At 41.9% G+C, this 23,644-nt stretch overlaps 1 protein-coding gene across 1 annotated transcript in view; it reads right to left on the bottom strand.

The window, feature by feature from the left end:
* The window catches only part of schip1 (schwannomin interacting protein 1), a gene marked incomplete at its 5' end in the record, with an annotated part of 230,137 nt that overhangs the window by 144,533 nt on the left and 61,960 nt on the right, over nt 1-23,644 (bottom strand). The window contains 3 exons of the mRNA XM_083985102.1: nt 7,850-7,985; nt 8,481-8,552; nt 8,866-8,930. Of these exons, the coding sequence (XP_083841228.1) occupies nt 7,850-7,985; nt 8,481-8,552; nt 8,866-8,930 (273 nt within the window). The remainder of the gene's footprint in view (nt 1-7,849; nt 7,986-8,480; nt 8,553-8,865; nt 8,931-23,644) is intronic.

The raw sequence follows: 23,644 nt of genomic DNA, 5'->3' as shown, positions 1-23,644 counted from the left end.
ACTCTATGTAAGTGATTGCTGTCGGAAGATATAACTATTTAAGACTTATATCAACACAAATATATCACTTACTTCTGCTTTAACGTGAGACTTTTTTATAACCGAATAGAAACTCCTCGTTGTCCCTTTAATTATTTATGTTAAAATACAAAGACAGAACAGATAGAATGTGCCTATGGTGACTAAAATGAGTTTTCCACTATATTACCAAATGAGAAATCCACTGTAAGTTCATTAGCAAATTGTGTCTCGAGTCCATCAGCAGATTGATCCACTTTTAGCTCAGAAATCTTACATACATAATATCTTCAGACTTAAGTATGATGCTTGGTAGCATGTGGCTAATCTGATCTTGATTACCTCTGAAAAGCCACAACCAACAGATTCCACAGCAAATATGATTCGTAATTATATCCAGTCTGCTGCTTTTCACATCACCCCTGTCCCCAATCAGACATTAATGATCAATTATGGCCATGTTGCTGGGTGAGCACGGATCAATGAGATAATGTGGTGGCGGTTGAGGGATCGAAGAGGAGAAAAAGGCTCTCTCGGTATGAGACAAAGAGGGAGGAGGGAGAGACAGAGAAAGAGAGAGTACCTTAACCCAGAAGGCACAGGATGAAAAGAGGAAATTTAAATGAGAGCAGATTTGAAGTAATAGTATTGGACCATAGGATGATCCCATACCAATGAAAAGCTTCCTTTATGTTTGTAAATAGTCGGTGTGGAGGGTTGGAAGGCATAAACTGAGGACTGTTACCAGAAAAAAATACCTTTACATCAACCAGATGTGCACAACAGTGGCCCACTCTTCTTCCTTCAGGTTTTACATAAGTGACTTGCAGTAAGACTGTATGAAGCACAATTGATGAGACATATTGTATGTCGTGGTATGATATCACTGTCACTGGAGAGCAATGCAGGGAATAAAACCCTGCTTCTAGTCCCCGAAGGGTTTGCGGCAGTATTGTTTACAGTTAGAAGATTATTATCATTAGCATCATTCTCTGTGTGTCTTCATTTTGGCAGCACAAATTGTATTTACAAATCAAAACAGCAAAGCACAGTGAAACTGAAATTGAAGAAAAGGGGAAGGAGGAAATTTATATATAGAAGGCAGGCTGGAAAAACCCAGCAGCTTGTTCACAAGTCTGACGTAATACTGAAAGACGTTAATATTTAATTGAAGTGTCATGAAATTAAAAGGCTCAAGGAGAAGAGGCAAAGGACGAAAGATAGAAAAGAGAATCAGTGGGAGAGGGAGAGAAAGGAAGATAGATAAGCAACTATAATACAAAGCAGCAGCTCACCTCTCTTTTTAATTACAAATATGCTGATAATGGGTTATTATCTTTGAAAGAAGAGGCCCTTGACTAGAGAGACAGAGAGTGGCTCGTTTGCTGACTGAAAGTGTCCTCTTCACAACAACATCAACAAGAGTCCCTGCAGTTCCAACTATTTGGTGCAAATTTCTGAAAATGACAGACCAGAATAATCCAGAATAATTATGTTGTTTATCTCCAGTAAAGATGCAGAGAAGCACCCCCCCCCCATCCCTCATCCCCCACCAGAACACAGCCTGGCTTTCTGACCCAGGGTTTTACTAGAGCAGGACAACTCCCTGCTATTTGGTTGGTCTGTCCCAACAAAGCAGAACAGTGACCCCCTGTGGATTTTACAAGCTGATACAAATGCAACATGATGTCACTCTCAAGCTGTGATTTATAAACAACTGTCCTTGTGTGGCTTGCCATAATGCGGAGTCCAAAGCAAAACAAATTGATGCGATATTGAATTTTCTAGCTTTTCTGTGAAGCTCACGTATGACAGAGACAATGCTCAACAGTCTGACTAATTAAGACTCAACGTGCATTCACTTCCACCCTCAACTTCTCCATCACACACACGCCCAGCATGTCACATGGCTATAATGTGTATGACACACCACAGAGAGTGTATGACATGACTTGTCCCAGGTGTGAGAGGGCTCATGTTGGACTTGACATGGCGCTGGCAGGTGATTAGCTGAGAGTCAGACTCCGCTGCCCCCCATCAGACATTATTGCAACGACGGCGCTGTCTCCCTAATACATAATTACAAGAGTCATATGAATGTCCTTCAGATGGCTGCAGCGTGCTTGAAGCATTTAAAAAGAAACCTAGAGCTGAGGTGCATAGACAGAAAAAAGCTAATATTAGTTTTCTATCTGTTGGTTGGTTGGTTGCAGCCACAAGAGGAATTAAACTGTATCTTCCAGATCTAGAGGCTGACTCTCTCCACCTAAGGTGGGGATGGAGTAGTGAGGGGTCACTAATGATTCTGTCAATCAATACCTTGGCTGGTGTGTCACAGCAGTCCTCCTACATCCTGCAGGGCTGTCACTCTTCCCGGCCCACCTGAGACACAGTGGAGACCCAGCACACCCACACCTGCACTGCCACCATACAGTACAACTAATCTGGGTGAGAGATTGCGACAAGAGGGATTATGTCAATAAAATCTGCAGCCTACAAAAGCAGAGCCGGCATCACTCCTGAGGAATAAGGAAGAGTATAAATCCATGTGTAAGCTGTCTTTTCAATCAATTTGCACCTAATGAATGAAGAAAAATGATTAAACACATGAATTGCATCCATGAGGCTTCCATAAACCCAAGCTAATTCAAGGGAATCCTTAATCGCCTGACCTAGGCTTTTTGTATCGCCCGTGGTATTACAGTAACAGGATTGTAAAAGCACTGGCTTCAGCTACACCCATCCTCTGGTGACGAAGAGACGGGTGGGGGGATAGCATTAATTTCCAAAGCCTTATGTTGCATTTGCATAATTACCATAAATCATCACAGGGATGTCCTGGTCCACAGTAAAAGGAGATGTGGGAGAGGTTACTGCCATCGCTTGGAATTGTGGCAACATGCAATACATGATTTAATAGCTAGCTACTGTAGCATTGTAATTATTAAGGATAATCTTGGGGTCATTGATACAATGTTGAGGGCGCAGCAGAGACATGTCCTTGTGTCTAGGAATCTAAAGGTTTATACAAATCTGTGTCTACATTACCTGCAGCATCAACGGGCTGTTGGCTATTCACTTGCTAAGCATCTGCTGCATTGCATACTTATCTCAATTGACATTCTTAAAACGGCTTTAATAGTGATGATCTGTGCACTGCTACTGATTTACTAGAACATTTTCTACACTAAAGAAAATTAAATTTGCTTTGGAGTTGGTCTTTTGCCCATTAAGGGCTTTTTGGGGAGAGTTTCCTTTCCTAAATGAGGGTCTATGCATTGAGGACTGCATGTTGCAGACTGTAATACTCTGTGAGGGAAATATGTGATTTTTAGCCGATACAAAGAAAACTGATGTGACTTTGTTTTATATATTTCACATTTTGGCAAATTCGTCTTAGGAGTAGGTTAGTGTAAGCTGTTTTCAGATCAGCGGGGGAAAGACACGAGCTGCAAGGTATTTCCACGTTTCCCTCATCAAACTAAATACACAATAACTCCAAAACACTCTCGTGGACAAGTTGTGACCTGCACATTCACCACGCTATGAAATAATAACGTATAATTATGTAACATTACGACACATGAAGCAAATACTCAGAACTACGTGCTTTTGAAATCACTCCGCCCAGCAGCCCTGTCTGAAATGTAGTTTCGGTTATGCATTTGCCTCGAAAACTATTTTTTCATAGCGTGGTGAATGTGCACATCACAACTTGTTCACTAGAGTGTTTGGGAGTTGTTGGATTGTGCATTTTGTTTGATGAGGGAAACGTGGAAATACCGAGGACATCCGCCTCTCCCCCGGCGATCTCAAAACAACATGCACCAACAATTAAAGATAAGGAACCTACTGCTATGACTATAGGGATTATGGAAATAGGCAAATTTGCCAAAATGTTGAAATATCCCTTTAACACTGATGATGCTTAAGAATCATTCTTTTAATATACTTTGTGATTTTACCTTAAGAAGAGAGAGACATTGAATGAATTTCCTTTCCAGTGGTTGACTAATTGGAGGTTGAGAGGCTGCCTTTGTGTATCTATCAATGAACGGTACAGCATGAGCTTAATGTACAGTAGAATGGGGGCATGGGGGCATGCTGAGCCCAAGGGAGAGCCATTTATACAATAACAATGCTGAAGCCTTACTATGATAACTATTCACAATATGTGACCTTTCCTGCTTTCTTCCATCTATAGTAATGAAAGGTTGGCTTGTGCAGTGAATAGAAGAGACGTAGAGGATTAAAATTACATGAGTTCAGTGACAGGGCAACAATTTGTACCCTGCATTAGATTAAATGGCTGAAAAAGAATGTGAGGGGTTAAATGCTTTGCAGGGCACAGTCTGTGCAGCCTGTTGGCTCAGTAATCTGCTGAAGCTCTAATGCTTGCTTTGTGCGATGACAAATATGAGTCAGTTACGAAAAAGTCAGTGGGTTATTTCAGGACAACTCCAAGCAGACTCAGAGGTTAAACAGCAGATCTAAATAGGCAGTGTGACGTTGCTTAATGTCTTTTATCTCTGTTGAGTCAACTAATGCTTGATGTACTTGTGCTGTACATGAGGAATAGACAAAGAGGAACTCTATTAAAATTCCCAGAACTCCACCTAACCTCCTTTTTGTCTCTCCTGTCAGCCATCCTTAGCTGCTGCAGCTGCATGACCTGATAAAGCCAAGAGAACAGGAGGTGGGTGAGTAAGTGATAAAGAAACGGGAGACAGAAACAGAGAGCCAGAGTGAAGGAGATGCGGAGAGGCACTGAGAGAGAAGCATAAAGATGTTAGATGAGAAAAAGAGAAAGACATTAAATATGGAAAGGAAAGGCAAAAATAAACGATGACGTGACAAAGAGGAGGGGATGTTAAGATAGCGCCGATGGAGAGGGCAGAGACGGGTAGGCAAGACAGCTGGCAGATGGGGAAGGGAGTCCTGCTCTGCTTGGCCCAGTCTCACTGCACCTAAGCAGGCCAGATGGACCACCCTGCCCCTGTGTGCCCTTCACCAGCAAACACAAACATAGTACACACATTCACAGCACATGTATGCTTTGTACTAGTCTCCAACATACTCTGTACATCAATTGGGTGGAATTACTTTTGCGAAATGATACAGGACAATATGATAAATCTGTGCCCTGTATTATTTTCACATAAACACAGTGGGTGACACACGACTAGGTATTTCACATGGGAGTTGTTCACCAAAATGTCAATGTTTGTTTACCACAACAGCTACAATCACTCCCCAGGAAGAGATAAAAAAAAAAGAAAAGAAGAAGAAGAAGAAAAAAAAACACCACTGTGATACTGGGTCTCCCTCTAGTGTGGAGACTCAGCAACTGCATCATAGATCATAAATCAGCACCCAACGCAATGAACAGCTCCCAACCAGCCAAGACCGACTGCCAGTGAGCAGAGATGCAAGGCAAGAAAACATCTCAAAGTTTTAACAATAATAATAACATTAAAAAACACTTTTCACATGTTGAGATTTTCTACAGTAGGTGTTTGTTTTCGTTCTCATTTCTCAAGTAATTTAGAAAGAAAAACATTCAGCTGGTCCCCAAACAGTATTGATTGATGTCTGGTTATAAAAAGACATCTATCATCTAGACAGTCTGAAATTGAAGCTGCAGTGGTCTGTGTGTCCATGCGCCTGTCCCTGTGCGTGTGTGTGTGTGTGTGTGTGTGTGTGCGTGCGCTCGTTCTCCTTTGTTTTTGTGCTTTTGTGTGTGTACTTGTAGGTGGTCAGGAGGTGGGGGGTTGACATGGTACAGTATTATGAAACAATAAAATTTGGACAGCTGATTCATATCTGGGCATAAAAGGCCGAGTTTTGTTAGGTTCCTCTTTAATGAAACCTATAATTTCTGCCTGCCTCTATGGTGTTGCTATGGAGCAGAGGGATCGATCATAAAGAGAGATATCCAGAGCTGCTCTCTTTTGCAGGATTGCCATGGCAATGAGTAAGCTAAATTACAGTGTGAAAGATAATTTACACAGTAAAGAGTCGCATCAACTATATCTCAGTCACACACTGTGAAGAACATTACACTCATTCCACATGATAAGAAAAAGTAAGCTTTTGAATAGAAACGCATAAAGACCTGGTTTGGCATACACTACACTACACACACAGCAATGTTTCTCACAGACTGATGTTATAGGCACAAAGGTTACAAATTCAATCACTTTAGAGATGACTTCCACATCACTGTGTCTCAGGAAAATAAGACTCCATGGCATTCTTGTGTGTGTGTGTGTGTGTGTTGGTGCATGCATCCATGAATGTATAGAGACCGGTGCAGATTGAAAATGTTTCGCTGGGTCGACAGAAATGAAACTGTTAGAAATTCAAACAGGGCGGAGCTGTCACATCCAGCAAAAAAAAAAAAGCATTGCAAAGAAAGAACAATCAAATGAAGAGAGAAAAGGGCACAGAGAGTCAGCGTGTGAAGAAAGACAGAGTTAAGGTGGTCAAACAGATTTCATGTGGACTGTTGCTCTCAATCAGGTTTAAAAAAAAAAAAAAAAAAGCTATGATTTCATATGAGAGGAGAAGTTGAACCTCTCTCACCCACTGAGGGGAATATATCTACAGTATCAGCACATTCAACCGGTGAACCAACATCTGTTTTTCATCTGCCTTTCCTCTCTACCACTCTCCTCTATCTCCGTTGACCTTAGGGTCTCAGCGCACGCACACACACACGCACACACACACACACACACGCACGCTCATAATACACACACCAACACACACACACGCTCTTTCTCTCAGTGATGATCATCTGCCCTTGTCAGCAGGTCTGAGTCACTGAGCTAAGCATTTCCTGGCTATCCCAAAGGATATCAAACACAACCAATGTTTACTCTGTGTGTGTGTGTGTGTGTGGTGTGTGCGTGTGCGTGCGTAAACGTATAGGTTGCTTTGATGACTTTATCTACAGCCTTCTTGGCCTGAATACTGGCAGTCAGCTGCTCACATCATGTGCTGCTATAACCTAATGGAGGGAGCACATTCATTCCAGTGTCTCTGCTGCTCCGAGTTCTCTTCGCTGACATCCTACAGTATCTGCCCTCTTTTATCCACAGGAATCCAAATCAAACAGTCTTCTTCACTGTAAAAGCTTTCCTCTGAAGTGATTGAGTGGACAAGTACCACCTAAGTGTGCTCATACACACAGCTCTCCCTGCCGTCTCTGTGATTTAACCTGCCTGTTGACTTCAGGCTCAGAGATTAGTAGAGAAGTGTACACACACACTTGCTATTCAGCCTGAAGGCTGCATTCGATGTCAGTATAGAATTATAATGACCAGAACAGACGCAGGAGAGAAAATCCTGGGGATTTACTGTGGTCTGGTTAAATGAAGGGAAGATGTGCTAAATGAGAATGGCTGTTCCACTGGTTTTAATTCTCTGTGGGTTGCTGAGAGAGAGTGTATGTGTGTGTGTGTCACACCAAATCCTTGTATATTTACTCTTTGCTCCCAAAGAGGAGGCTGGCTGTGAGTCTGCATACTGAGGAAATTAGCTGAGAGATACTGCCCCCTTCTGGACAGGAACCAGACCATGTCAACCATACTAGATTCACTACATAGGGCTGCACAAAACCCTGGACACCACAACAGCAATATCTTCATATAACATGCACTTAGCACAAGTCTGTGCACACAAAAGATTTTTTAATTAAAAAAGATAAATTAAAACATTATCTGTTCAACTGTCTGAGCAAAGACACACAACCCCCCCCGCAACACCGTCAGTGTGATAGTGTTGTCCGAATGCTTTGATTGTGATGTTCAACATAGACGAGACTTACTGGGGTGCTGCCATCTGACAGGGTTGTCATGCTGATTGACATGCTCATTTTGTCAGAGGAGGAGAGGGAGGGTGGGGAGGGGCTTCTCTTCTCTGCTTCCTGTCTCTGGAGGAAGTCACGCCAGGCTCTCTGAATGCTATTAAAGAAGAGACATCACATAGATACAGGAAGAGACTTTGTGAGCATAATGCATGAGGGTAACACTGCGGCAGGTCGGTTCACTTGAGAATCAGTCATGAGGTGAATTTTCTTTAAAACACAGAACGTTCTTACAATAAGTTTTTAAAATAAAACTATGTGTACTTGTGACAAAGTTACACTTATAAGCACCTCCAGAGGAATTTTCCATTTTAATACTGAGACCTTCATATCACTCTCTTTCCGGAAAAGTAGAAAATATATACAGTAATATATATGAAAGGAAATTTGTTTAATAGATTCTGTGTTTATCATCTTGTGTCCTTATGGTCCTGAATCCCAAGTTGGGAACAACAAAGCTTGGAAAAAAGATAAGAACTATACAAAGTACCCAGGGAGTTAGTTTTCAGTTTCACGTGTCGTACTCTGTAATCAGAATTAAAGTCCACAATTGCTTTTTTTTTTTTCAACCACAGATAAAATATATACTTACATCAACACCTTGTTCTCAAAGGGCGGCATGTTGATATTGATGTTGTTATCTAGGTCCATGGTCAGATGATTACTGAGCCAGGAGAGAAAGGGAAGGGGTGTAGGGGACATGCAGAGGACACACACACACACACACACACACACACACACACACACACACACACACACACACACACACACACACACACACACACACACACACACACACACACACACACACACACACACAGGTCCAATCTCAGTCAGGGTTATCGGTAATTAAACAGCAATGGCTTGGTCCCATCTGCAGGGAAATGGGTTTTTACAGCAGCACAGGACTCTGCAGCTCATTCTGTCTCTGTTTTGTGTTTATTTGAGTCTGTTTCTATGTAAGTATGTGAACGTACCTCTGCAACTGGAAACCTGCATCATGAGTGTGCTTGAAGCCACTCTGGAGGCCCTTCAGCTGGTCCTGTGTGAGAGAGACAGAGGGGGGGAGAGACAAAGTGACAGACGTAAGAAGGCAGCTGACATCTCAGATGCATGGCTTTGACTACCCGTCAACCTGCGGGTCTGAAAAATTAAGCCAGGTAACATACAGTACAGCTTCTCAAAGGATTTCTCCCTGTATAGCAACTGTACAGTGGGTGGCTTTTGATATGACTCATGCTTACCACAAACTGACCTGTAGCCTACCAAAGTCACAGCGTCAAAAGCGCAGTAAAGAAACCTATGGTTAACGTGACGGAGGCTACGACCATCTTCATACAGTCTATGCTATGCAGACACAAAGAAGCTTCTGCAGAAAAAGGAAATCCCTACAGTGTATATGTGTGTGTGCAAATAGGAGTGAGTATTTGTCAGATGTGTGATCATTGTGCTGAGCTCAGGGACCCCTACAGCAAGTGGTTTGACAGCATTTTGGCTCAGTTAGATGTTTTCTTGTGAAGTTAGTGAAGCAAGCTTTGGAAAAACTCTGCCAAATTGCTGCATCAGCCTTTTTCCAGGCATTTGGCCCCCGAAGCACAGACAGAGTCAAAGAGAGGAGTCAAACAGAGAGAGACAGGGAAGGCAGAGGAGATACTGTACAGCAGGACCATAATTCATGAACCAAGGTGCAGGTGTTGTACAGATGTACAGATGTGGCAGACACATTCAAGATTAGAGCGGTGAAACTTTACACTTTCATTAAAACGACTCCCAAGCTCCATTCTCTGTTCATCACCTGCTGCTCTCCTCCCCTCAGCTCCATCCTTGTGCTTTAATAGTGCTGTGTAATGAGGACAGGCCTGCCTCTACATAATTGAGCAGACTAATTCAATTACAAGGGAGCAACAAAGTTTAAGTGGAGCAGTTCTTCCTGATGAGCCAAGAGGGTCACATCAGGGCACTGAGCAGCTACCAGCTACACATGTTGGTGCATGTGTGTGTGTGTGTGTGTGCGCGCGCACAGTGAAATGAGCAAAAATCCACACTTTTTACTTTTTGTTTGATCGTCCCATTACTGTGTAATGAAGTATGCATGAAGGATATACTGCATCTGTTTGATGGCAAATTGGCTTATAATGAAATTCACAGTAAGAAATATATTGCATGGTTAATATTCATTATATAGCAATGTATATGCTTTCCCGAATGGCACATACTGTATATCGGGGTTGGCCAACCAGCCACGGACCTGGAGCCAGAATTTTTATTGTGGTTCTACAAAGAGCCACATTATACACGCACACACCCTCTCTCTACCTTATATAGGCTACGTATACACACACACAGAATGAGAAATATTAACAATATACACCAAACAGGAGATTGACAGAAATGGGCTTAAAGGGTTACTTCACCCAAAATCGATAATTCACCAATTTTCTACTCACTGTCATGCCAAGGAAGGGTTTGGAAACATCCAAATACCTCCATACTGCTTGTCCATACTGAGCCAAAGGTCCTGAAGCCATGAAAAAGTTGTTTGGAAAAAAAAAAAATGTCATCTCTGTTTTTAGCCTTGTTGTAGTAGTAGCTCCCAGTGGATCTGTTGATGATTTGCTGCAAGATGTTTGTTCGTCATTGTAAACCACTGGATGTATGATGTAAACACAGAAGAACATCTTGCAGCAAATCTCGCGCATCTTGCACAGTCACTGGGAGCTACTACTACAAAAAAGCTAAAAACAGAGATCAAATTAATGTTGTGTTTTGGACGACATAAGGGAACACTATCCGCCACCATTATATGGAAATCCGTTGCCAGCCGGACCCCCCTTGGAACTCCAAAAGCGTTTTGATGACTCCGACAGTTCTCCAAACCCCTTCCTTGGTTATGACGGTGAATAGAAAATTGGTGAATTATCAATTTTGGGTTAAGTTTCTTTTTAAGCTCCCAAGACTACAGGCCAGTCTTTGTCAACACATACACATGTTGCTCGGCCAGATTCACATCACACTACAAGTAGCCTACTCTCTAAGACCAGTGTGGCCATGTTATTTCACTCACTCACTGATATACAGTATCAAATAAACATTTGCAACAGCATCCAAAAAACATAATGTGGGAAAAGTTTTTTTTTTTTTTTTTTATCTTATTGCTGTTTTTATTTTATTATGTTTATTATGTTTCAATGGAGCATGCTGAACTGTGCTGAAGCTTTGAAGCTTTGAAATGTGCTAACGATGTGTCACATACAGTATCAGACAGAAAGGCGCAGAAGTGTGCAGTGCAGATCGTTTACCCCCTTCTTCCCCCCACCACTAGATAATTGGTTCCGTGTAGGGATGCACATTTTGTTTTGTTTTTTCTGACCAATAACCGACGCTTGTTAACCGATTAGTAACCGTTATCTGATAAGATCTGAGTGCAACGCGATCATCTATTGGCGACTGAAAGGATGATCGACTTTTTTTTCTTGCCATTATAAAACACAGTTGCTACAGCTGTGCAGCCACATCCATGGAGCTCTGTCTCTGTCTCTTTTTATTTAAGTTGGAGAGAAACATTCTTATTGGCCAAGAGCCGCATGCCGCATATAGCAGCAAATAGTGTGTGTGTGTATGTATGTGTGCGTTTAAACAGCGCCTCAGTGAATTTTCAGTCCAACACAAAGTCACAACAGGATCATTTCTTTTTTGATATTAAGGTCTATTTTGTTTGGCCGTTTGCCCATTTTCACTGTAGCAGGCAGTGTTGTTTTTCTCATTACTCTGCCTCCCAGAAGGAACAAGCAGCTCATTAGACAGAATCAAGGACTTTGACTAGTGATCAATGATTGCTTCAAGGAGCTGTTTTTCATCTCTGTCTGTCTTTTTGTCTTTCCTCTCTCCATTCCTCTCTGATGGGAAGAGGATCTGTGCAAACATTACTGTGGCTTGGCTGTGAATTCAGTACAACACCTCCCCAGATTTTCCTCTACTTTAAGAGTCAATGTCACCTCAGCTTTCCACAAATCCATCCTAATGCTATCCAAGACAGACAGCTGTCTCTCCATTACAGTCCTCTACCCCTCACACATACACATCCAGTCAGACACTTTTAAAACAGACTTAAAAAGGCCCCATTTGGGAATTTTGAGACAGACAGCAGTGAGGCTGTGGCGATGAAAAAAGAGAGCAAAAGTGAGAGAAATCGAGAAAGAGGAATGAACTTAAAAGACACTAAAATAACTTGAAGGCAGAGAGATGCAGAAGAAAGGCTTGGGTAGTGAGAGACAAGAGAAAGGCGATGCAAGTGACAATGATGGAGAGATAAGCCAAGTATAAACAAGGGGAGGAGATGTCTGTGTGTGTGTGTGTGATTCTGGGTAATGGAGTTGCTGGGAGATTGAATGAGCTGATCATTTCAATTTCCCCTTAGAGTTACTGATGACTCTGTCACAGGTCTGGCCAGACAACCTATTAGCCCACCTCACAAACACACAAACAGACTTTCAAGTCAGCACACACACAAAGAAAATGCATACATTCATGTACACCTCACACAACATCTCCATTTACTGTGCATCCTGGCCTCTCTACTTGTTCCCTTAACACAAGTTATGGCTGAAGGCCATAACACAGTATGGACTGTCTAATATATCACCTTACAAATAACAAATGAATGCATTTAAGACTTAATGCTCCATCAGTGATATCCAAAGCACATTATTCATCACTTTGAAAAAAAAAAAAAACTTGACTTCAGCAAGACATTTACAATCGTATTAATACAAGGTATTGATTTCAAAATCTATAGCAGTACACATTTTGCAACCACTGAATACCAAACAAAAATTTGCTGTCAAGGACAATGTATTTGGTCCAGTTAAAAAGCCTTTTCCTCAGCTATTCACACCTATATCCTTCCCTCTCTACCTCAGTGGAAAACACTGTCCCGTGTCTGGAGTATAGGAACACCACAAAAAAAAGTACCGGAACATAAACCAGAGGTTTGCATAATTTAGTGGAAGAGTTGACAGAAAATCTATAGTCATTTTGGGCTTTGGCAGTGCCAAGCAGGCTCATATTGATTGGTGTATGTATATGTGTGTGTGTGAGACTGTGTATGTGCGTGCAAATATGTGTTTTGGTGGATTTATGGGAGTCAGACAGATCAGAAGGAAGAAGATAGAGGCTCAGATGGAGATGGGACCTTGAACCCACAGCACGTCTCACAGCTGAGGAAATAGAGCTACTGACAGCCAGATACAGACCACAAGAGCCTTTTCTCTGTCTCTGCCTCTCTACTCCATCAACCCTGTGTCCCCTGGATTAGTTGTTTGGGAGGTTTTCTTCATTATCTAAGGCAAGGAAGCAGCAGGTCAGGTGCTAGGTTCAAGGGCCTGCAGGCCGGGGAAGAGAGACCGCTGGTCTCCTGGCCGCTGCCCTTGCTCTTATGCAACTCCTGTGGGAATCCATGAAAAGGTTTCTGCCAACTGCCATTTCTGCTGTGCATGCGGGGTCCTGCTAACATCTTTTTTGTTTTAAGTTTCATGTCACTCAATTGAAAATATCAAGAAATGGCTGAGTATGAAATCAGTCTCATAGCCTCCAAGACAGTGTTTACTACCCAATATATTGTATGTTGATAGAAATGTATAAATTCAACGTGTCCTTTACTCTGGTGGAGAATTTTTCAAATCAATTTGTTCGTATCTTTGCTGCCCTGTCTGTCCCTATATTTGATAGAAATCATTTTATTCTTTTATACTGATGGCTGAACACATGGGCACTAGGTAGAAGCTTGACAGGGCTGTTGATGTTGCAAGCAGTTTAGGATTTACAACCAGCAGGTCTTCGGGGAGGCCAAAGCCATCCCATACTGCGCAGACTGAACAAAGAATATGAGCTCTTGCCTTTAGGCCACAGCTATAGATCACCTGCTCTGGGGACAAAACCACTCTTTGTATTGTATTACTATTGATACACTATAAATGGGATAGCTCATGTACATTAACAGCCGCTCCCTCCGCCTTTTATTTGTACTGTGTGCCAACATTTGGCATATAATCCCGTGGTTGTTATACTGCTTATTGTTTTAATATTGTTTTTAGAAGTGTTATTGTTTTCACGGCGTTTATTGTCTTAAAGATGTGTGTGGTGTGTCCCTGCTGTCTTACTGTCTTGTTACATTTTAAAACCAGGCAGCACATCACACTTTCCATCATAGGACTTTAAAAAAAAATGACCTGACCTGACTTGTGTGGAAAGAAGCAACAAACTATGAAAGAAAAAAACTAGGTTTTTTATCATTTGGGATGATCTTTGACGTTTTTCTAAATGAAAACAACAGCTGGACACAACAACGAATAAGAAACAGAGTATCATTCTGAATGCAGATTTATCAGTGGTGGTCACCTACGTTGTATAAAAAGATAAATATATTTAGCTCAGAGTGGCTGCACTGTAAATAGTGTTCAGGTCACATACTGTACAAACGGTAATTAATTTGTCATGTGACTAGCTTTGATCGATGCTAGGTGACTAGGTGCTGCAAAATGTTTCTCACTGGAGAGTCAAGTCAGAAGACTCATCTGGCTTGTGAAGGGAGGTTAGGGAGGTTAGGAAGGTTCAAACAACAAGAAAATAGCTGTGTTACGGGGAAGAGACGGCGTAGGAGATAGAGGGAGGGAGGGGCTGGATGATTGACGTCCTGAGAGGTGAGATACCTCAGCTGTAGGGGACAAAGGGCAGGGGGAAGATAAAGACACAGCACTTGGCAGAGGCAGAGAGTGATCCTGCTTAGAGTCAGTGAGGAAGTTTTAAAAAAAAAAAAGAGAGAGAGAGAGAGAAAATATGAAAGTAGGTTCATCGTTGGCGGTGAGAAGAGGGGATATGGAGGTGAAAGAACAAGCCTGTGGGCTCTGAAGAAATTAAACTGGACCAATGCCAGCCAGCCAGAGAAACACAGAAAAGAGAGAAATGGCCTGCCTGGGAAATGGCCTTCATCTCTCCTGTACATGGGGTGTAAATCTGTCCCTTGCACCTCCAACTGATTCACACACACATATTAACACTCACACACATGATTTAAATAGCTCTCCTGCTCCTCTAAATGCCCCCTTAACTCAGCTCTGGGGACAGAGTGACAGACAAAGAGAGGAGACGAATGCACACACGTACACACATCTAAAGAGCCTATAAAAACACAGTCATAATCTATTTCCCTCATCGGTGCACTATATTATCAACTCTGTTGCTCTTCTAAGGTCACTATCTTCTCCTCCTCTTCCCTCAATGTAACAGTCGCAATATAATGTGATGGTGTTCCTCCACTTCCACTTGTGTCTTCTACTTTTGTCTCATCTTTTCTTGTTTGCCTTGCACAGTCTCTCAGTCTGGGTGGGTTTTCCTCTTCAATACTTGATGAGCTTCCTGATGTGAAGTGCTGGCAACGGCTTCCTGGTCGTCACTCTGTCGTCTTCCAGCACTGTAGAACATTGGCCAGCTGTGTTTGTTTTCCTGTTGAACTCAATTAACTCTGGTACACGCTCTTCCGAAAGCTGCACACATAGACATTCATATGGTACACACACACATACACACACAGTATGCATTGCTAGACACTAGATAATTGTACCTAATCTGCACGGTGAAGACCAACATCATGCAACAATGTACAAAGTCGGACTTTTCATCAAAATTAAATGAAGACAAAGGGACAGACAGCCATGAAATTAAAACAATAAAAATATACGCACATAAGAAAACTAAATTACATCATTTGTGTGTATGCAACGTCTTAAATCAAATAACCCATTGACAAAGCAGGTGTAAACATCTATTTGCTGCTAAGAATTAAAGATAAATATGTCTCTGTACTAAGCCTTTATAATGTACTTTTTCTAATGGCTTGAAATCACACGAGCAGATATTGCAGGTTCAGCTTACAATGCATTCAATTAAAGGTGATCGTATGCAAATATCACACATCAACATGATGCATAATAAAATTTTAAATGGATAGTGTGAGTACTGCACATTTGCACTCATATTCATGCTATGCAACCATGAACAATACTGTACAAGCCTCTTTTTTTTGCAGCAGTGAAGGAATTTCAAATCTCTTACTCAAAGTAGCAGCGCCACAATGTAAATGCACAGTTACCAAACATTAACTCGTGTATAATGGTGTGTTGAAAATGTGTGGTTATTTTGGAGGCTGTAGTCTGTGGTGCTGTTGGATCATATCAACACAATAATGGGTACATTATGTGAAAACGTGTAACAGTGTAGAATTTACTTTAGGGTGTTGTTTTAGACTGCATTAGTTTTTGTTTTTTTTAAACCTAATAAACTGGCCATGGAGTGTATGTGACAGTCCTTAAGGGAAAATGTTACTTTCAAGTATTAAAGGGATGGTTCAGCTTTTTTTAAGTGGGGTTGTATGAGCTACAATACATACACATAAACAACACACACAGCTGAGGGGCAGAATCGTCAATTCGAGCTATTTATCTAATAGAGAGCAAGAGATGAACACACACACACACACACACACACACACACACACACACACACACACACACACACACACACACACACACACACAATTGATAGATTTTGTTTCAAATGTGGATGACTGCTCAAAGTGAGAATGTTAGTGTGAAATATAAAACTACATGTTGTTCAATAAAAAACATTTGCACAAAGCAAGCCTATCCACTTTTCCATGTTGATAAGAGTATGATAACTCAAGGGACATTTAGAATAGATAAAAATGGGGCGGTGCGTGGTGCAGTGGTTAAGGCGGCCGCCCCATGTAGAGGCTACAGTCCTCAACGCAGGCGTCCCCGGTTCGAATCCCGCGTCGGGCAGACCTTTCCTGCATGTCATTCCCCCTCTCTCTGCCCCCCCCTTTTCTGTCTATCTCACTATGTGCTGTCAAATAAAGGCAAAAACGCCAAAAAAATATACTTAAAGCAGAAGTGAGTGATCCGGACGTTTTCGCTAATGCTGCGTTCCAGGCAGGCTTTTGAAATCGTAAATTACAGCTTCAAGTCACAACTTACGACTTTGTAGCGTTCCAGGCAACCCACTCGTGTTTTTCCGACCTGTTTTACCGGTGAAAGTCACTATAACGGCCACTCGTAACTTCCGACCGGTGAACTCGTACCAGATCGAACTGGTACCACTTCACGGTCGGAAAAATACGAGTTTCCTTGAACGCACCATAACAGTCCTCGTCGCTACGTCACCACATTCACGGCGTTCCTTGGCTGCACACACAGCCCTGCATGCCGTTCTCTCTCCTCATTGGATAAAAACTGTAGGATACGATAAATGTTTTCTCTTCGGCTCAGAGCAGAGCAGAGTGACTGACAGACCCGTGTTTCAGTCCAAACACTCTATGTAAGTGATTGCTGTCGGAAGATATAACTATTTAAGACTTATATTAACACAAATATATCACTCACTTCTGCTTTAAAAAAAAAAAAAAAATAGAATAGATAAAAATGTGCAATTAATCGCGAGTTAACTATGACATTCATGAGATTAATCGCGATTAAATATTTTAATTGATTGACAGCACTAATATACATGTACACATATACAATATATATATATATACTGTATATACTGTATATATATATATAGCCTACACACTATATACGCCCTCTGACATGTAGTAAAGGAAGAGTATGGAATAAAATTGAAATAATTGTACAGTATAATGATAGAATATGGTGCAGTACAATAAGTGTGTGTACTGAGGCACAGTGCTTAAGAGAAAGGAGCTTAGTTACAGTTCACTGTTGCTTTCTGGTTCAGCGTGACCAGGTATTCATCACCTACTGTTGGCATGACCTTGAGGCTACGAGTTATTCCTGTCACCTCTCAGCCAAAGACCTGCCATGACCCGGCCCTCATCTGATGCTAACCTAACTGCTTTAAACACCATCATACCATCTGCCACACTACATCGACCCACACCCCCTCTCTCTCTCTCTCTCTCGCACACAGGCGACCCAGAGGACTCTGAGGCAGCCTCTATCAGTCAAGCCTCCCCGGGGTCCTTTGGCCTCGCCAGCCACCCGCCGCCATCTCTGCCATCACACTCACATCGTCATCGCTCTACTCTGCCACAGGGGCACATAACCTGTCAGTGCACCGTGTTTTTTTGTGTGTGTGTGTCTGTGTGTGTCTGTGTGTGTGCATGTGTGTTGGAGCGATAGCAAAAACCGAGGACAGGTGCTGTTATCTGTAGCCATTCCTGGCCAGACGCTGTATCTTCTGGCACCTGTGTGTGTGTGTGTGTGTGTGTGTCTGTGTGTGTCTGTGTGTGTGAGAGTAGATTTGCCAGTGTCCACTGGGATTCAGCATCCAGACGCTGGCAATGTCGTCCCTGACTGACCCTGCAATCAGAGCTGCCTGGCATCCTCTCTCTCTGTTGCACTCTGTTGTACACACACACACAGAGTTTCAGACATACTGTCTGTCTCTCTCTCACACTCACGCACACATACACACAAGCACACAGTCTATCTTTCTGCTCTGAGAGTTAGGCTAATGACTGACGGTGACAGAGACAGAGAGGAGAAGAGCTGCATACTGAGAAAGAGGAAATGGAGCAGGAACAAACCTAAAGACAATCACACAAACTAATACAGAGCCACAACAACAACTCACCCCAATGTGAAACAAACAATGATAATAACCAATAAATGGCATATTGATGGCCACAACAATGTAGCTGGACAACGGGGGTTAAGGGAATTGAACATTTCAGGAAGTCTTGTGTTTTTCTGTAGGCTATGTTGCCTCAGTATACACAACAGTTAACAGTTCCTCTAAGACCCCACGGTAACTCAGTATATTCAGAGGAGGGGGTGAGCTTCATGGAGACCAGCCAGTCTGTGGGCAATGCCAGCACTAGGACACCTAGACTCACACACACATATTGCAGAGTCCCTTGGTTGTCCAGGCAACAGAATGAGCATCTGTGTGGCTGGAGCAGATACTGGTCCACTGTGTATGTGTGTGTGTGTGTGTGCCTCATTAATTCCACATAGTTGTTGATAGTAAAAAAATAATGAATGAATTAAACTACAAGTGCAAACAGCTGTCACTCATGCCTGTCTGTTGTCTTTGTGGTTATACTAAATTAGAAACTATGCCTTCTATCGTAACCTGCAGGGAGTTTGCTGCTCCAGTGTATTTGTATTTTATTTCAATTCCAATCATGCCACAGGAATCTGTGTTAGTGACAAGCATAATAAGGACGGACAACAGGACGTTCAGTACAAGAAGGCAGCGCGGCCATGAAAACAGATCATTACAAAAAAGTCATTATCAAGATGGCATCCAGAAATCAATTCAATTTCCTTTGCATTAGGAGAGAAAGTGTTCATGACAAGGGTTTTTCCTGGATGAAATTTAGGTGGTGGTGGTAATGGAACAACTTTTAATATCTTTATTTATGTAATTTATTTTATTTCTAATGGCTTATATTTAATGTAATCCAGTATCTCAAAAAAATGTAATATTACAAAAAAGACAAATTAATAAAAAACATTTTTAATATGGAAATGTTGGCCTTCCGAAAAATATTTCCATATGCACCCAATACTTGGTTGGGGCTATTTGACCTCAATTACTGGAAATAGGCTTTTCCATGTTATTCTAGTTTATTAAGATGCAGCTGTAAAACTCAAGGATGTGGGACGCTGAAACATCCCGGGACGATATGAGTGAGAGGCAAACACCTAACAGCTGCGTAGCTGGGTTACAGCACCATCTCCAGGTGTGTTTAATGAAAACAGGAGAGGAGATTATAAACTAAAAAGTACACATTAGCTCATTGCTATGGTAATGGTAACAGGTGACTCTAAAGCAGCGACGGTAATAATGAAGCAGTGTCAGGCCGCTCACCATCACTGAAACACTCGATGGAAACTCCATAATAGAGCCGAGAGTGTTGGTAGAGCACGCTGCAGCGACCCTGGGTTCGATTTCCCCCAATAGTCCCTTTGCTGCGTATCAATCCCCCCCTCTCATCCCCCCCCCTTCTCTCTCCAGCTGTCTTTTCAAAATAAATGCATAATAAGCCTGATGAAGAAAAAAAACGGACTTGTGAGCTGGTGGTGGTGAGGAATTTAGCGGTGGCGGCCGCCATCAAATTCTCTATGCAGGAAAAACCCTGAGCTATATTTTTGAGTTTCGCTGCAAAGATATTCACACCCCGAGGAAATGTATACTACCACTTCCTCTTGTCCTTTTTGCCTGCAGCATTTTCCGTGTGTAGTTAGCACTCCCTCTCCCTAGGGGGCATAATCAGAGCTGTAAAGCCAGCCGTTAACATGCCAGAGCAAACACACAGTAAAGAAGCTCCTTTTACAACACCACTCAATACTACCTGTCCTCCACGGCAGCCAAGCAGAACATCACTGTACTAACGACTACACCGCTGGTTGGATAGCAATATATATGCAAAGAACTGCAGGTAAATGTATGCAACCATAAAGTCTCTTTTATTGGGCATTATGGACAAATAGGGGGATCGGCATTGTTGCTTAATACGATTGTAAAAGCAGTAGTGGAAAGAGCAGTAAAAGAGATGCAGAGTAAGGTATACGAGCTCCCTGGGGAGGTTTTAGTTAAGGTGATATGATCCTATTTAGAACTTTATTTTGCTTCTGAACAAGTTCACTAAAGACCTCTAAAGTGTATTCAAGTTTATTTCATGCTGCCCCAGTTCTTGTAAATCAGTTTTCAGATCTCTCAGTCAAAGGACTCGGACCCTTACCGAAGAGAAGCCTTTAAATTGGATGTAAAACTAAACTAAATATCGCTCAAAGATGCCGTTTGGCTTCAAGTCTTTCATTACCAACTTATCATTGGAGGAAGAGCTGTCAAACCAAGAAAGTGGAGGCCGTCTCATTCTGACCTTTAAGTCATATTATCAGTCAGGCTCCAAAAATACAGGATGCTCTCCATATTTCAACTTGCTATTGCTTGCTAGTGTTCCTAGTTAGATACTTGATGTATAGGATATATATACGGTATATGATACGATGATATGATATGACTTGTATGAGCCCAGCTCTTTTAAATTCTAGTTTCATTAACTTTAAATTTCTTGTTTGAAATTTGTAATCTCCAAGCCAAAGCTGAGATACCCAGATGATGTCACCATATCAAAGCTCCCTGAAAGGAACAGTGCATATTCATTTTCATTTCAATGCATTAAACTGGTGGCCCAAACCTTTAGAAGATGTATTAACTAGAGTGATGGTCATTGTGATTTGATGGTTGCTTCTTTACACCATCTGGTTTTTCCTTCACCTTTGTAAAACCACATACACAATGAACTAAACAGAACACCTTTTTGCTGTACAATGTATTGCAGAGGTTCACAGCGTACTCACAAACACTGAGTCACCATCCTACACACACACAGACACACACACAATTATAGCCAGGGTTGAGCTGTGAGTTAGAGCTAAGACTGTCCATTAGCAGTGGTCCATAGCTGTTTCAGGCTTAATGAAGTAGAAAGCCAGAAGAAAGAGGAAACCTGCAGACCTGATTAATGAGAGGGGAAGAGAGGAGGCCGGAGAGAGGAAGACAGGAATAGTGATGAAGAAAAAGAGAGAGCAGGGGTCGAAAAGAGGGAGAGACAAGTAATGCATAATTACAGGTGATGAAGTATAAAGGAAGGCATGGGGAACAAGAGAGGGGTGGGGGGTTGTTCTAGATTTTTAATTGATCCATGTAAAGCTGCCATGTGAAAAGTGCTTACTTAGTCTTAATTCCTTCAACCTCTCTACTAAACGGTCTCCTCTCAAAGCTATCACTCTATTTCCTTCTTTGAAAGTCTTTTGAAGAGTCTTTGCATCTCTGACTGTGGCTTAACACTCTAGAAAGCCTGGCTCACATCTCCTCAAGTCAGCAGGAAATGATTAAAGTCACGGTCCAGTTAACTGCTGGCCGCCCTCAGCCCTGTGGGCCTTGGGTGTAACCACCCACCTGTGCTGGGCCTCTTAGAAAGGCTACACACACACACACACACCAATGAAATTAGTCACCTGTGCAGGGGCATGTAGTGAGCGTTAGGCATTAGCTGTGGCAGGCTCTAGCTAAAGCTTGGCTATGCTCTAAAAAGCAGCAGCAGGAATGGCAAGGCAGGCGGAGAGGCAGGCAGCATGGGTGTTCATTAAAACACCCAGCACTCTTCACGGGCAGAAACAAGGCCATAAAAGCAATTAATCTGCCCATAAACAAGCCATTCTGCCCGTCCAACACACCCACATACACGCGGGCATGGCAGTGGGGGGCAGGGAGGAGGAGGGAGGAGGCTGAGCTCTGAGCGCTCGTATCTCCCGACTCGCTCTCTCATTATCTCTATTCTGATTCCGTATCTCTGCAATACTTAGATAAATCCAAAGATCTTTGGGTTTTTAATCTCAAAAGTGTTGCTATCTGAATCCTGCAGTGCCAAGCTCAGATAGTAGGGGGTGGGTAAAAAGTGGTGCATCATTGCTACAGATCACCACACTTAAATGCAGCAGCACCCCCAGCACACATGGTTTTCTGAAGCTGTCGGTGATGTCATGTCACAGGTCTGCACATCATTCAATTGTCTTTTTTCTTATAATGAGGTTAAAGGTTAGGGGCCATTATATTATTTTCAAGACAACTGCAAGACTGAAAAAACTATATTTTCATTGTATGAAAGAAGAACATGAAAGAAACAAGCAACTTGTTTAAATAAGAAATGGCTGTTTAACAAAACAATTGTGGATTTAATGATTTAATCCTCTTCACAGTGCATTTGGTGCATTAAATAGCATTATGAGGTGATAAAACTCTTCACACATACAAATCATCATACAAACTAAGTAGTTTTGTTCACTTTAATACATCAGTTATTTGAGTCAGTGATTTGGACAAAATATTTTTTTAAAATCTTTTATGCCCATTGTCATCTGGCCGGGGACTACAGCAGGATATTAGCCATGCTGGCTAAAGCTGCCCTTTTTACTGTATTTAATGCAGTTGATTAATTGGGACTGTCCACGTACAATAAAACAATAAACTAAACTAAACTAACAATAATATGTGTGTTATAGATAGTTGTAGTTTTCATAGTTCAACAACACACTATTCAAATGAAAATCCACATGGTGATATCAAAGTGCAAGGGAAGCCATTTCAATCTACTGTAGGGACCAGTTCAGGTTCCATTGCAAATCCTACATGCAAATGTAAAAACATGATGAAATTTGCCTATGACCAAACAAAATTACGGACTTGCAATTTGTTTGCTGAAACCCCTGCTGGCCACAGGGCCATCAGTAGATGACTACTACATTTTCACCCTCAGTTCTTCTATAACATCAACAGAGCCTGTATTTTCAATCATGTTCACTAATCCCCAGACATCCTCCCTCACAGCAGGTGATTAATACAGCCAGTATCAGCCAGAGTATCTTAAATCTACAATAATTTTCCACTGTTGAGTGTGAGAACTAAAAAGTCTTATCAGCTATAAAACTGGAGTTGCAGTTGGTATTGATAAACCTCTTATGTCCTCTCCTCTCCTCCACTTATTCCATTTCTGTAACAATACAAGGACACATCAAATACAATAGAAGATAATAAGCAATTGAGCAGTGTGTGTGTGTGTGTGTGTGTGTGTGTGTGTGTGTGTGTGTGTGTGTGTGTGTGTGTGTGTGTGTGTGTGTGTGTGTGTGTGAAAAGACTTTTATTGCCAGG

Source organism: Trachurus trachurus, assembly GCF_905171665.1.
Source record: "Trachurus trachurus genome assembly, chromosome: 13".
Taxonomy (NCBI): domain Eukaryota; kingdom Metazoa; phylum Chordata; class Actinopteri; order Carangiformes; family Carangidae; genus Trachurus; species Trachurus trachurus.
Note: the sequence above shows the minus strand (reverse complement) of the source record. Positions and strands in the feature narration are given on the sequence as shown.